At 42.8% G+C, this 16,022-nt stretch overlaps 1 protein-coding gene across 2 annotated transcripts in view; it reads right to left on the bottom strand.

Moving 5' to 3' along the window:
• Positions 1–10,706, bottom strand: part of LOC139692615 (uncharacterized) — a 66,855-nt gene extending 56,149 nt beyond the window's left edge. Inside the window, exon 1 of one of the 2 annotated variants that reach the window (XR_011701769.1) lies at positions 10,535–10,702. Coding sequence is in view for 1 of the 2 variants with exons in the window: in XM_071590909.1 (XP_071447010.1) it covers positions 10,535–10,556 (22 nt within the window). In the remaining variant the exon portion in view is untranslated. Of the gene's footprint in view, positions 1–10,534 lie in introns of both variants that reach the window. The other variant, XM_071590909.1, reaches the window with a different exon arrangement.
• Between the last annotated feature and the right edge of the window lie 5,316 nt (positions 10,707–16,022).

Below are 16,022 nucleotides of genomic sequence, written 5' to 3'. Positions count from 1 at the left end.
CCTTCGTTTATTATCGTCATTATTTAAATCTCCTGATAATTTTCGTGAATTGCATGACCCTAAAGATATTTGGCCTCGTTTTCCGATTCAAAATTCGGCCCGACATACTATATGTTCCTACACAGCCTGGGTGGGAAGATTGGGAGGGAAGAGTCTTGGAGGGGTAATCTCGCATCCACGAAGGCTTCGATAGTTATCGGACAACACGACGGCAATGTGGGCAAGAGTTTATTTCAAGGCCTGGGCATAAACGTGTGTGTGTATATATATATATATATATATATATATATATACAAAAAACTATTATATATATATATATATATATAATGGTTCTTTTAGTAGCTGTGTACATCCAAAAACCTACCTTAACCGGTAGATTACCTAATCATAAACAATATATATATATATATATATTATATATTATATATGTATATTATATATATATTGTTTTTTTAGTAGCTGTGTACATCCAAAAACCTACCTTAACCGGTAGATTACCTAATCATAAATAATATATATATTATATATATATATCGATTATACGGAAACACTCACACGAGCAGTACAATAATGGGACGGCACAATAGAACACAAATAAAATAGTAACATTTAAGAGGACACTCACACGGTAAAATGTTTGAGCTTTCGGATTTCTCACACGGATATAGATTTTGAAACGTGGAAGCCATCCGGGCTGAATCAAGCCCACTGAATCCATCCAATAGCCGCCTACATATCCCCTCCCAACCCCTTATCCGTTTCCTATTCGTCCCTTACCTCTCCACGCCTCACCTTTCCCAGTCATACCATGTTAACGTCTCAATGTTTTTCACAGTGTTAAAAAAAAATCATTCGCCTTGATCGGGATTCGAACCGGTATCTCTACCATCTCCATTCAGCCTGCGAACGCAGATTAACTCGCTCAAATACATCCGCCCGAAAATAGAGGAGATCTGGCTTCGAATCCCGGTCAAGGCAAATGATTTTTTGTACGCAGTGAAGATCCATGCGCTCTTTCTTCCTTTGACGTACTTCCTTTCTTTCAATCCTAAAACATAATCCAGAATGCTGGTTTGTGGAAATTAGGGGGACTGTCTTGCAATTCTTCCACGGAAAGAAAGGACTAGGTGTGTGCCATTCATTACGTTACGCATCCCCCTCGTTGAGGACCTCAGGAGGCATTTCACTTATGTAAGATTTATAACCCGCCTAAGATTAATTATATCATTGTTTCAGGCATTTATTAACGAAGAAAAACTTTGAATCGCCCAGGATCACCTGCAAACACTCATAAAGGAGAATGTCGCTTCGGAATTATTTTAAGCATTTGATTACTTCGCTTAATTTCACCAGAGGTTCTAATTCCTCGGAAATAGAATAAAAAACATATCTTCCCGGGTAATAAAAGTGTGTGCAATGCATGCCATTTGATACATTCATTCATTTAAGTATCCAGTAATCGTTTGTAAATAAACACTGTCACCAAACGCAAATGTAATTTTTCTTATTGTTAAACAAACATGCCAGTTTGTTTCACAAATGGCAACGCTGGTAAATAAAGGTAAGAGGGAGGAATGAGGTCCATATGCATCTTAGAGATCCTTACAAAGCATGCAAAGAAGGGCTGCAAAATACTGTAATTGGCCTCGCGTAATTCAAGAAATACCCCATGTGAGGGTAACGTCCCTCCCGCCCCTAGACCAAAGCTTAAAATGCAGTGAAATTCACGCAACGGCATGGTACGAAGGGGTGGTGCATCATCCCATTGCCTGCGCCACCTTTCGGTTGTCCATGGTGTCCTTTATTCCCTTAAAATGGCAAGCCTAGAAATTAATTGAAACAGGCTGAGTCCTAGGGTATCACCACGAATAGTTCGAAACCAAGGACTCTCCTACTGCCCTAACAGCCGAGCGCTCTGATCCACTACGCTACCGCGACATCATTATTTTTTTTAATTACTTGCGTTGAGGAATTCCCTCCCGCTTTCTTTCCAGCGCAGAACCGTTACGCTCCTAAACTAGTTAGTAATTCTAGCAGGCGTCCAGGCGGGAGGGAATGGGGAGGAAGATACAGTTTGCTGAACCCTTTCGGGGTCGCGGCGTCTCTGGTCGCCGACCGAGAAGCGGCACAGGGACACAAGGACAGAAAGATGCCGCAGCAGGGAGAGAGGAGGGTACAGAGGGGAGAAGTCGGAGGGGGCCTATAAGAGGCGGGAACTCGAAACTGGATAGGATGAGGCAGTCCAAGAGGGACTACAGGGCTAATAGAGGCTACAAAAATATTGACTACATGTTCAACTTAACTATCATCATCAGCATTTTAATCCTGAGATTAGTTTAAACTCCATTCTTCTTCTCTGTTTCACACACACACACACACACACACACACACATATATATATATATATATATATATATATATACATATATATACATATATATACATATATATATATATATATATATACATATACATATACTATATATATATGTATATATATATATTTATACAAACTAATTCAGATAACGCAAACCATTATACCTACAGGTAAATGCACAACTGTTTCTAAGTGAGATATTACTTCTCCACGCACACGAGAGGAGTTTTAGGTAATAGCTAAGAACAATCACCAAGGTTGGACGAAATATGATGACAACATAGCCCTCGCCCATCAACCTCAAATTGCCGGTTGATCCGACATGGATCTAAACCAGTGCCATGTGGTGCGCGGCAACAACCCCTACAATGAGTTGAGCCTGACGACTCGTCAGGCTCAACTCCGACTTGGAACACCAGGACAACAATATGCAGCCAGCCAAGGTTCGAGCAGCCGATTGTCATGGCGGTGAGGAGGAGAGATGATACCACGAGACCCTATTTCGACGTCACCGTTCCGGAGCGCGTGTCCCGCGACGCGGTGACACGCCTTGACCCACTTCGGAGCGGGGTCTGGGGTTGGGGCGCCGACACCCTGGCGCGAACGCTCTCCCACCCACCCCCAAACTCTCTCTCCGCTGTAATCGATCGCGATAGACGCTATCGCCCCCCCACCCGACCCCCACCGTTCCCTCCAGGGCAAGACCCTCCACCCCACTCCCTCAGTCTCTCCGGCCCAAGATACGCACTCGCGACAAGTGCTTCAAAGGGAGCGTAGGCATGCTTACCCTCAATGAGACCGTAAACGATGCTTTCCCCCCCCCCCCCAAAGAGCACTCTTCACTCCTTAGGCTTGACCATTGATACTGCATCACCATGCATGCAGGGTTGACGGAGGCTGAACGGTGCACTGGATTGAGAGGAAAACGAACGAAGGCGTGCTGGGAATGGTTGAGGTGGTTTATCGCGTGAATTTATGAAAGGCGCAGGATAAGTGGATGCAGGGCGTATGGATGTGACAGTGGAATGTTGAAGATGGATGTGACCGCTGTTGGTTAACTTGGAGGGGAGGGGAGGGCGGTCTCCGAGGTGGCAGAAGGAGAGAGAACGGGAAATATGGTCAAATAGAAGGGATGCAAAAAGTATGTGTAGTTATTGAAGTAAAAATTATTTTTTAATAATTTTTATTGCTCTGGGAGCAAAGTCCCTTGGAGCAGAATATATGTTACTTGAGGTTTTGAAACCTATGGAGTGAAACGGGTTTACATAATGCATAGAATAAGGTAATTAAACCAGTCACAAAACACAATTTAACATCAGTTGAACGAAACATATAGCACAATACATACATACAAATACAAAGAACAATAGTAAAATATTTAGCCTGATAGAACAGTAATCAGGTCATTTTGGTAGTGTGGTAGACAGGTATTCAAACATGTTCCTGTTGAATTGGGATGTGTTCCTGGATAATTTTACTTTATTAGGCAAACAGTTCCACAGAAGTAGTCGTGAAGGGAAGTAGCGTCTGCTGTAGTTGACAGATGTTGCAAAGGTATTTAGGGATAGCTGAACGGGGTTCAGAAGTGTAGGAGTTAAATCTCAGTGCCCATCAAGAACACAATTTAACCGTGAGACTACAATTACCTTCCGAGAAATATACATTGCATTTTGGTGAGTGCCTCAAGAACTTCGAGCTTTACTTAGAGCAGAGGTAGCATTTACCATTTTTAAAATATTCACTGTTAACTCATCTTCAGCGGGTTATACTCCACTTCCCACCTCCCCTAGCTCAAGAGACTACCAGTTCTGCTTACGGTCAATTTTTCGTGTCTACATAAATGATAGGCAGTCTTAAGGCTCAATGAATTTTCACTAAAGTTTTACATGTCAATATGAATGCACTGCAATTTCCTTTACCTCAGCGATTAGTGTAAAAGGATTCGACAGGGTCTTAAGAATGGGAGTCATGATTCTTATGAAATTTGTTGCCAAGTTCTTAGTTTAAACTATTAGCCGATGATTGCTGTTAAATCGCAACTCATTAGTTCTCCAAAAAACTGTGCGGGAGATGTCGCAAAAGTAAATTTGAACCGAGTCATCCGATAATATGCATTTCAATGCAACTATTTGGGAGAGTAAAAATCATTCGCCTTGTCCAGGATTCGAACCCGGATCCCTCGAGAAGGGTTCGGGCTCGAATCCCTGTCGATGGTGTATGGTACTCCCGGGTAGATGTGATTCAAAAAGATTTTCTATAAGATACGAGTAGAATTAAAAATTAAGGCGAAATGACCGATTCATCCCCGTATCATTACGCCGACTACGCTTGAAATTTGAAAATATTGTTTTGGGTGAGTTTAGAAAGAGTTTGTACGTACTTAAGTTATCGATAGACTGCGCAACAAAACATGACACCGACACAATAGCCCGTAAGCCGCCGCAAGGACGTAAGGCGGGGGCCGTTAGGCCACAAGTCATGCATGCACAATCACAATTATGACACCTCTACAGAAATATCAATTTGACCATGCAATGAAAGAAAGTTAATCTCACGAAAGAAGGTACTTTAATGCAAATATTCAGGGATACTTACAACCAAGAAAAACAGGGTATATTCAAAGCATGTGGGAGCAACGCTATAAATATGGGTATATTTAGAAATCATGCAGGAAAATCGACAAAATATGGACACTATCAATACTAATTTCTCCTTCGCGCCTGCGGTCATAACGTTTGCGATCTATAATTGAGGATAAACTACATGCATTTGAAATCTACCAGTTTTACTATCTGTCTCCCTCATTTCACGTACGTTATCCAATCTACCATAATAACCCAGAGCCTGTTATATGTATATGGATCCTCGGATATAATGTACGCAGTAAATATGAGCTGGATTTCAACCGACGGCCAGCTAGTGGCTCCCACACTAATTCTTCCAATAATGTCAGTTTAATACGATTTCCGAGGAAGTAGATTTGAAAGAGGTGAAACATTTTACCCATCTTGTAGTGTTCTGAACCAAAATGGTCGCCGTAGTAGGGAAAAACGGAGAAGGATTGCGTTAGGCAAAGAAACTTTCACAAGGATGAGGGAGTTGATGACAGGGACGTTGAGGAAGGTTGTTGAGAAACGGCTCCTCAAAACTTTGATATGGAGCGTGGTTTTTTGTACGGCGCGGAAACATGGTCACTGAAGCAGGAGGATAGGTGTAGAGTGAAGGCTTTTGAAATGCGGATATTGAGGATGACGAAGGTGAAATGGACAGAAAGGAAAACCAATTAGGAAGTGGTATGATAGTGTGGTGGGCGAAGAGAGGGGATTGTTTTGGAGAAATCATTACGAGACATTGAAAATAGATGAGAAATATATTGATCGGTAGTGTGGTGTTGAAGACTGTGATAGAGGGGAAGAATGTTAGGAAGGCGAGGAGGAGGTAAGAATAGGATAGGGATGTTGGACGGAATGAAGGAAGGAAGGAGGAATACATGAATGAATGAAGAGGGGCTTGTTGTTGAGTTGGATGTTGAGTGGTGTTTAGTTTTGACAAGCAAGAAATGTATCTGTGCGCCATTGTACGATAAATGTAGTCTATTTCCATGGAGAACCCATCATAATGCCAGTAATAATAATAAATACTCTGTGCTACAAGAGTGCGCTGTAGAACTTTTTCTTCATTCCTTTACTAAGTAAAACAAAGTCACCTGTTGCTTTACAATCTTTTCCCTTGCATAAATATCACGCACGTAAAGCGTTCGTTTGTTGGCCGGTGGGTCAGGGTCCGAATCCGAAGGACTCATTATTACGATTTCATCCAAACCGTGATAATTCAGGAACCAAGTCCTCCTTGGGGAACCGAATGGTGGCACATGGAATGGGTTTGGACCATCGAATCATAACCCTCTGCAAATGTGTGGATTTCATACGCCAAAATAGGATTTAGTGCAAAGAAAGCATATTCATCCAAACCATCCCCACTGCAGATTTCTGTGGTGTTGTTTGTCCATTTAACTGACGCAAATTACAGCAATCGCTTCGATTTGTCTCGTGTATCGTCAGGGTGGTGCGGTTGGATAATTTCGAAGAGAAAAATATACGTATTAAATTGTTTCAGGCTCAAATTTGTTGAAGTTCATGTTCATTAAATGAAGAACACGATGTATCTTTCCGCTATTCTTTATTTTCGTACTACTGGTTTCAACGCTTAGGCGTCATCATCAAGTACGCTACGCACGAATCATTGTACCTGATGATGACGCATAAGCGTTGAAACCAGTAGTACGAAAATAAAGAGCAGTGGAAAAATACATTGTGTTTTTCATTTAAAGAAAAATACACGTTAATATCGGCGAAATTTCAGTGAAATCAAAAAAGAAAACGTCATAAATATTAAATACTAGACCTACCTTCAACATTCTGAAACCAAATATCGCATCGAAAATGGAAAATAGAAAACATGGAATAAATTCGTAGCATAGTTCCCTTCGCAATCATTTTTCTCCAGTGGAAAAAAACTTACAACGATCCGCCTCCATGCCTCGGTTATCGACCGAGTTATGTCATGGAAATGGGGAAAAAGACGCAGTTTTCCGCAACCATCCGCAGCGACGGGGAAACAAAAGAAGGAGATTTAACTTGAGGACAGGCATACAATTTTAGCATAAAAAGTATCAGTAACAATTTATTCCTGACGCGCAATGCGCGAAGCTCTGAAAGGCACGATTGTCCGGATTTAAGCTTCGCACCCTGTATACATTTCTAATGTTATTATCCCGGTGCTCGAATCTACCATTAAGTAAAGGCAACAGATTTTTAAAACATTGTCATGATAAACTTAGCGTATCCAAAATATTAGAGTAACTAGGCTGGGAATCATACACGGAGCGAAGGTTAAATTACAGATTAAATCTCTTGCATAAATTGGAAGGATGTCTCTTTAGCAGTGATGCTGAAAATGAGTTATTACCTCCATCGTGTTACGGTATGAGAGATCATTTAAATACAATATGAGAGAATTAGTATAGAATAGATAAACTTAAGAGGTTGTTTTCTTCCCACGAACGTTAAGGGATCAGAATAACATTGTCCGACCGTGGTAGGAGTCCAAGTATTCGGGTCAAAATTATTCTGGTGTGTATTCATCACCTGCCGCACACCCTAGCGGTGGCTTGCAGGGTGCTAAAAATAATAATAAATGCATAAAAAAATGCTAGGTGTAATTTGGTGCCACAATAATTCCCTCAGTGTCCCGAGAAAACTCTGTGGTGTCCTGTGCCTTGTCTTAAGGCCGTTTAAGTCTCGCCTGCTCTCTTTGATGAATCGATCAAGGGGTTCCCAAGATAATATTCCTTTCAGCATACTCATCACATCTACTCTCATCTCGCAGCAATGCTTAAAAAAATCCAGCGCGTTTTCTATGAGCCTCATTCCTTAAAAATGTTTTCTTCTCCCAATCAAGACCCCAGTTACTCGCCGTATATTCCAACTGTGGTCCAGCTAACCCGAAGTGACATCCCTCTCTTTAGCTATTCATCAGATTTTCCTGTAAGCCGTCCGATGAAATATTCTACTAATCTTCATCTTCATGATTACGCTACCCCGCAAGCAGTTGCGAGGAGGTTTGGCAGGTGTTGGGTCACCGTTCTGGTGTCCGGTCTCCCTCTTCCAAGTGCCATGTAAATGCTAACGTGTTTACCCCGTGCGAGGTTTCATGTCCGATCCATCCACTCTCGAAATGCTTGACTCGATCGCATTTATCTTATAATTTACATATTGTTTATCTTTAATAAGGGTATTTGGTAGAGGTGGGATGTTCAGGGAGTGAATGAAGGAAGGGTGGAGAGAGAGAGAGAGAGGAATGGTGCTTACACTACCCCGTCCTCCATATCACGGCAATCGCCATCCAGGTAGTTCATCGTACTACAATGCCTATCAAAACAAGGGCTGAAACAATGCAATCCGACGAATATTTCCCGCTTTCATTCTCGTTCACACAAGTGTTATCGAATGCGCCTGTGATTAAGGACCTTGTTCTGTCTTTTTTTTCTTCTTTGAAATTGATTTTAGCGATTTCAAAACAAGAATATTGGATCACCATGGAGACGGCGATTCCCACACGACGCGACGGAGAGAGGAAGAATGCCAGGCTCGCAACAATGACGGAATACGAACGGGGGGGACACGCCCCTCCGGCCAAGCTAAAAGGTCCTTGGGCGCCGCCAAATCACCTGCCGACGCCACCAGCAACTATAACAGCCAGTCGACCCCCCCTACTCCGCCAAACCCCCCCTTCCCAATTCGCCCCCCTGCAACATACACCTCTCCCCCCCTCCTAGCTTTGGTGGCGTCCCCCCACCCCCTCAGCCAAAGCACGTGACCCCCCACCCCCGCCAGGGCCGTCTCTAGCGGGCTCGAAAGTCGCGACGCAATACGCACGAGGGGAAGAGGGCCCCCGACCGACGACGGCGCGGCGGGCCACGCCTTCTTCTTCCGCCACCACTGGCGTCGCTCTTTAGGGAACTCTTGATCCTGAAGTCTTCCTTCTCCTCCTCCTCTCTCTACACACCAAGAGTTTCATGAAGACGCGTCAACATCTAAAAAGAACACTGCCGATGGCTTCAATGTCGCGAAATGTAAAGGTGTGTTAAAGATGGCCGCGCGAATCTCCTGTAAGAGTTATCCCCAATATCAAGGATTAGAAGTAACTGGGGGGGGGGGGGATGCCTTCGTCCACGAAAGCACGTGTTTTTAGCACTCGTCGAACTCCAAGAAACAAAACACACTCCAGAGTTTCTACGCAAAATAAACAAAGGAAACGTAAGGTGCCCCCGAAAATCTAACGATGAACTGGGTAGCGTATCATAATAATGAAGAGGAACTATGTCGGGAATCATTCACGGAACGAAGGTTAATATATAGCTATAATATACTATAGTATAATACTTTCTTGCATATATTTGAAGGATGTCTCTTTAGATATGATGTTGGAAATGTTTCATTACCCTCGTCGTGCTGCGGTAGGAGAGATCATGAAAATAAAATACGGGTATAGAAACAGGTAGATTTAGGATGTCATTAATCCCACGAACGACAAGTGATCAGAAAAACTGAATCCGACCGCGCTAAAGGGGGGGGGATAATTTTTCTGGTTTCGTTCTAAGTAGTCTAAGTGTGTTGTTGTCCTTATTTAACTTTAATCATTGCCCTTCCATGTACCTACAGGTCCTCACGTATGCGTAGGGAAGTATATCTCACTCAGATACAGTATTGAATGTACCTACAATTATCATCGTCTCCGTTATTTAATTTATTTTACATGCATTATGTAACTAATAATTAAGAAAAATAATTTTTGATATCAATGCTTGGTGCTGAATAGTCCCCTGCCACACACCTTTGAGCCAGTGACTTGCGGGGTGCCCTGTATAGAAGTAGTAGAAAAGCCCGCTCAGTTACAGCACCAACAATTACGCCGTAACCATCAAAACTCCCAGGGGGCATGTTGCAAAGGGTTGGGGGGAGGGGAAGTGAAACTGTATCGAATTTTCGATTAGATAAGAGTTTGCGAAGTAAAAGGGAAATCGATACCCAAACATCGGTGCGTATGTAAAATTAAGGAAAGGTGGTGGCATCTTTTTTTTTTCATCAATCGGAAATTTATCCCGAGCGTCGTAATTTTCGGGAAAGGCGGAGAAATTATTTTAATTTTTTTTGGAAAGAAATGAACGATTGTTTATTTCTCGAAGGAGACAATGGGAAGGTGGAAGGGATACTAAGAAAGGGGAACGAACGCCATGGTAGATGCGTACACAAACCCGAGAGATAACTGGTTCCCCCGTAAGCAACTGCAAGCACTACTGCGTCTCTGGAGGGTTACGTCTTCTCGACGCAAAGGGAGGAGTTGGTCCTTCTCTGGTGCCACGACCATCATCCCCTCACACACACGTTCGCGGAGGGTTTGTTTTTTTGTTTGCATGATACATCGAGCGAAAGTTACGGCCTATTTTTTCATAACTCATAGCGGAGCGACGTCCTTCACGTCGGGATTGCACTTACTTTGCCTGTATTTCCCCCAAGAGCAAAGCTGCTCCACCTTATGCATTCACCAACGTACTTAATAGGGCCAGTTGGACGTTAGACTTAAGAAGACACTCACCTCCTCCGAATCCACCGAACATCTTTGGTCTTCACCTACTGCTCCGGTCGCACCGCTGCCGATATCCCTCGCGTACTTCCTCGGGGTGAGCTGAGTGGATGATTGGTCCTGCAATGCACCAGAGTCACAACCCTTCGACGCGAGAGAACTACCGTCTGTGGTCACCACTGCTGGCTGGCGTCGTCTCTCTCTGAGGCGATCCCCTCCCCTCCGCCTCTCCCACACCACTCCCCTAACCCTGGCCAACACTTCCTCCCACTCCAAACCTCCCTCCCCTCTTCCTCTATCCCCCCCCCCCACCTTCCCTCGTCCATACCCCCTCCAAGGCCCACCATTTTCCCGCAGCTTTTGCTATATTACAATCTCTCCCTCTCCCACTAACCCGCGAAGGACGGCACCAAGGTTCGGAGGGGAGGTTTTGAAGGGGGTCGGAGGGGAGGTTTTGAAGGGGGAGGGCATTCCGGAAATGCGCATGCGCAGACACCGCTGCGTCTGTTCCGTGTTCTCCGACCGACCCATCAGCCACCCCTGGACGCTCCCCTTCTCTTGGTGCGTCCCTTCGGTTTGAGGGGTGTGTGAGAAACATGCGTTCTTACGTTCATTGGATTCTTGTAGACCTGCACGATACGCTGCGAGGGCGTGTAGAGGAAGGTGTTACGGTCAAACCAGCCATGCATGCAGACTTACTAGTCTAAAAGGTGTGTACATGAAGTATCGGTAACAATTTTTCCCAGACGTACATTGCGATTAGTGCCTAATTCAGACCGGCGATTAAGTAGTCGCATATCGTACATTGGAATTGATACGACAGTGACAGTGGACACCATTATCATTGAAAATTTGGCGATGCGAAATATCTGCGCTAAACTAGTACCCGAAGGTCTTGACGAACGATCAAGAGTGTCTGTTGAGTGTTTGCTTGCGAAGATCTTCTGCAACGACATCACGACGATTCCCCAACCCCCTTTCAGTCCCGACTTGGAACAAGCAGATTATATCCTATTCCCAAAATTTAAATCCTTCCTCCCTCAAAAGTCACCGTCATGGGACTCTTAAATGCCGTCAAGGAAGCTTGCTCGCGCACCCTTAAGGACCTTCCGGAATCCGCCATCGAGTTGTGGAAAAGCCGCTGGCAAAAGTGTGTCGACACTTAAGGGATTTACTGATTGAAGAATTTTTTTTATTTTTTATTTATTTTAGTACCCTGCAAGCCAACGCTAGGGTGTGTGGCAGGGGGTGAATATACACCAGACTAATTTTGAGACACAGTAGTGGCAATATCTGAAATAAATCTATTTTTCTTCGAAACTTTTCCCGATACTTTTTATACAAACCATGTATTCATGCACTCGGTTAAAACTTGTCTCATAAACGAACACACTCGCACACGCGCATGCAATTATAGTGGCGATTCATCAAATTCTGCTCTTCAGTTTAATTTAAATTGTTTCGGACGCTTGGGTTCACATACGTATTTCGTTATGACTGGCTGTGTCACACGAGGGAAGGGAGAGTGCTCGAATCCGTCTCTGACGGTGCCCTCTCTCTCTCTCTTACTATATACAAGTGTATTATCGCGGTGGCACCATCTTCATTATGTTATATGGTGCCATTCTCTCTAGCTAGGAACGAAACTCAAGAGGTGCCCAGTACATTCCTAGAAGATTTTCCTACTCTATTAGATAATAAAGGGATTGCCGATCTAATACCCGTCACTCTTTTGATTTCCTATCGTAGCGATTTTTAATAAATCTAACATATTTTCTCCTTGCTTTTTTTAATTTTTCAATTAACGTATACTCCAATGGATACTTGTCAGATCCTATACGTGAGTTCGAAATGTTACCTATTGGAATAGATGTATTGTGTTAGAGTATGCAAGGGGTTGTTGGGAGATCCGTCGATTTATCATTCGCCGAATACGTACACTCCCTTTGACCTTTTCGAGAGGTTGTTCGTAACGCGCGCGCGCTGTTCACTCTATCGCCATTGGGCGCAATGGGCGAAGGGAAACGCATTCTTTAAGTATGGTAAATGGGGAAGAGGAGCTGACCCGATGGCTGAGGTCATTTACGTTATTAGGGACTGGTAGATATGTTCATAATTATTAAAATATATATGTGACATTGTCAAGCGGTACTGGAAAAGGTTATGATCACATTCAAAATTGCCTTTCTGAAACAATAACCTGAAACAGCTGATCAACATTTCCTATCACAAGAAGCCATTAGCGGCAAATCCTGATTAATTAAAATGCAAACTAAACTGCTGCAAGAGATAATCAGAGGAAATAAGTAAATACAATAAATGGAAACATCGAAACTACAATCTCTATCAAACAGGCAAGGCAGGGCATGGCATCATCACCTAATAATGATGCGCGGCATCGAAACCATGGTCGTGAAATATCAAATCTTTATTGCGGAAGTGTTTTGTTTCTTTTTACCCTCATAATGAAGGAATTCCACAAAGTTAAACCTGAAACTGTTATGTACTGAATTGCTGAGGCCTTAACTTTGTAGAATTCCATTTTCAGCTTAGGAAAAATAAAATTATCTTTGCTTTCTACAGAATAACATTTATTCGTCGACTAGTTTCGTTTACACTGTAACATCATCAGGACTAGACTTTGACATATTGACTAGTCCTGATGATGTTACAGTGTAAACGAAACTAGCCGACGAATAAAGGTTATTCTATAGAAAGCAAAGATAATTTTATTTTCCTAACTGAAACTGTTATGTTTATATGTACATTTGTCGCTTGGATCATGAATATAAAATGTGGGAAATACAAGGAAATACTCAAGGCCTCCTTCATCCCGCGGACAATACGGGATAGTAGTTGTAATGTTAGAATTTTCAAACATCTCACTTCACACCTACAGCGTCTAGGAAATAATTGATTTTACTCAAATGCATTCACTTTCGCTAATATTATGTCTTTTGTTGGAAAATCCCTTCCCACATGACCGTATGGGACTGCCATTTAAAGAATGTAGGGCTCGTTACAATACTGCCTACCCTGCTTTGTTGTTCTCAAGCTTCCCCTTCCATCTCTCGTCTCTTTCTGTCGGGGTGGGTGGGGGACGCCTCCGCTACCTGCAGTGCTGTGTCGCATTCCCTTCGTGTGACTTGAGGGGCGGGGATCGTGAGTTTCATGTCCATGATTTAATAAAATTTCCCCTTCTTACTTTCCAGTTCTGCGTGACCTGCCTTGGTATAATGTTCGTTTTGGTTCATTTATATTCCCTTATTTTTTTCGCATAACAAAGAAATAATTTATTTGGTGATATTAACCCTTGTTTTGAATCAATTCATCCTCCAACATGTACATAAAGTTGTGCGTTATTTGAGGTTTTACTGAATATTTTTCCCTTTTCCCTTCATCTCTCAAATCCTCCCTTATCACTTGCCCATACCACCTCGCACTTGAACCCCCTGCCACGCACCTTTTTGGTGGATCGTGGGTTATTTATGTAGATGTGTCATAAAAAGATCCCATCTCATCAACAGCAGATTCTCAATCAATAATACAGCAAAACTAAGATGCTAGATGAAGATGATTGTGATGTCGGTAGGATTTATAGGGAATGGGGTGGAGAGAAACCTAACACAGAACATTAGCCTACTCTTCCAAGGAGGAGCCGGGATAGCTCTGAAAAATCATGATTTATTTGGTCTTGGTACCAGTCTGCTTACCCCTCGAACCGATGGGTAAAACCCCGCAAGGAGACCACGGAAGGGATACGTGTAAAACCAGGAAGTAATGCTCAGGATCATCAATAAGAGAATAAAAAGAAAAGAAATTGATTACTCAGACCATGATCAGTTTGAGTTCTGGAAGGGGGAGTGAAGCCATTGCAGTATTGAGGTCACTAATGAAGAGGAACACAGATTACAAGCTGTATTTTATGTTTCATAGATATCAAAAAGGTGTATGATAGAGTGAATTGCGTATAATTAATGAATGTATTACAGAATGAAAGGTGTGATCAAAAAAATACCGGACAAATTTTATTCTGCGCAAACCGTTCAACGGATCGAAACGAGACATAGTGCGCCATCTAGCGACAAATCTGAAGACAAAAACGAGAGGTGTTGCGTTTGTTTACGTCGAGTCGTTACGCAGCAGCAGCGGTACGTGTCTAAACCTGTTCGTCGCCGCGTGCAACGTCAGCAATGAAGGAGCTAGAGGAACAGCGTGTGTGCGTGAAATTTTGTTTTAAATTTGGCAAAAGTGCGAAAGGGCGCCGATTCGACTCCATTGCAGTTGTACGGCGGACCTGAAAAGGATCCCTAAGGTGGCTTACCAGGCAGGGTTCGGGAGCTGGAAGAAACGTTGGCAAAGGTGTATCGTCAGCCGTATACTTAGAGGGCGACAAGTTCGATTAAGCTGTATCCGTCGAAATAAACAAGTTATAAAATCAGGCCTGTCCTTTTTTGATCACACCTTGTGTATTGCAGGGATATGCGACTTATCCCTAAAACTTGTACATTTCTCGGAATGGTTTGGTCTTATATATCCGATGGAATATTCGGGAATGACAGCATCAATGCATGTATCTAATCATTTTATTATTGGTATTCTACCATTTAAGTAAATTTTGGATGTGCACAGACTAATCTACGATACAATTATTGGCCTCTCCTAAAAAAACACAAACATCCCACATCACAGTAAGCTCCTTTTTATCTCTTTATAATTCCTTCCTCCCTTAATCCCGTCCAGCATTACTATCGTATTCCTGCCACTTCCTCTTTTGCTTAATATTCTCCCCTATATTACAGTCTTCAACGTCCCATGGCCAATCCAAAAACCCTGAATCCATCTTCCGTGTCTCCTTATGATTCCTCCCAACAATCCCCTTTCTTCCTCCACCATATCCACCACTTCCTCATTCTTTTTCCTTTCTTCTTCACTTATCCTTTTCCGTTTCTTCTCTACACACATTTCAAAAGCCTCCATTCTACGCCTACCATCCTCCCATGATCATGTTTCCGCACCGTACAAAACCACGCTCCTTTACAAAATTTAAACGGGTATATCTATGCTATGATATATATATATATATATATATATATATATATATATATATATATATATATATATCATTCCCGGGCGAGGCACTCTGGGCACCTGCAGCTCCACCCAAGCTAAAGTGATTTTTCGGGTACCAGGTGTTCCTGGGAAACCATAACCGGCACAGGAAACTGGCACCCCTACCCTGATGTGTGAATTTCACATGCCGTATAGGGCTTAGTACTGGGTGAACTCTAACATCACCTACTAAACCGACTTTCTGGTTGATTACTGTGTACACACAAACACACCCAAACAATATAAGACAATATTTCTCCTGCATTATCTAACTTAGGATGGTTTTGTAATTTGAAACCTAGGTCTTGAAATAAAAAAGTTTATATGGAAATTCGAAGTGGTTTGCCTCCTTAATTGATGCAAGTGGACCGTGAACGCGTGCGAAGGA

The sequence above is a fragment of the Hetaerina americana genome, unplaced genomic scaffold (assembly GCF_022747635.1).
Source record: "Hetaerina americana unplaced genomic scaffold, ioHetAmer1.1.p SCAF_4, whole genome shotgun sequence".
Taxonomy (NCBI): domain Eukaryota; kingdom Metazoa; phylum Arthropoda; class Insecta; order Odonata; family Calopterygidae; genus Hetaerina; species Hetaerina americana.
The sequence above is the reverse complement of the archived record's forward strand: the minus strand, read 5'-3'. Positions and strand labels throughout refer to the sequence as shown.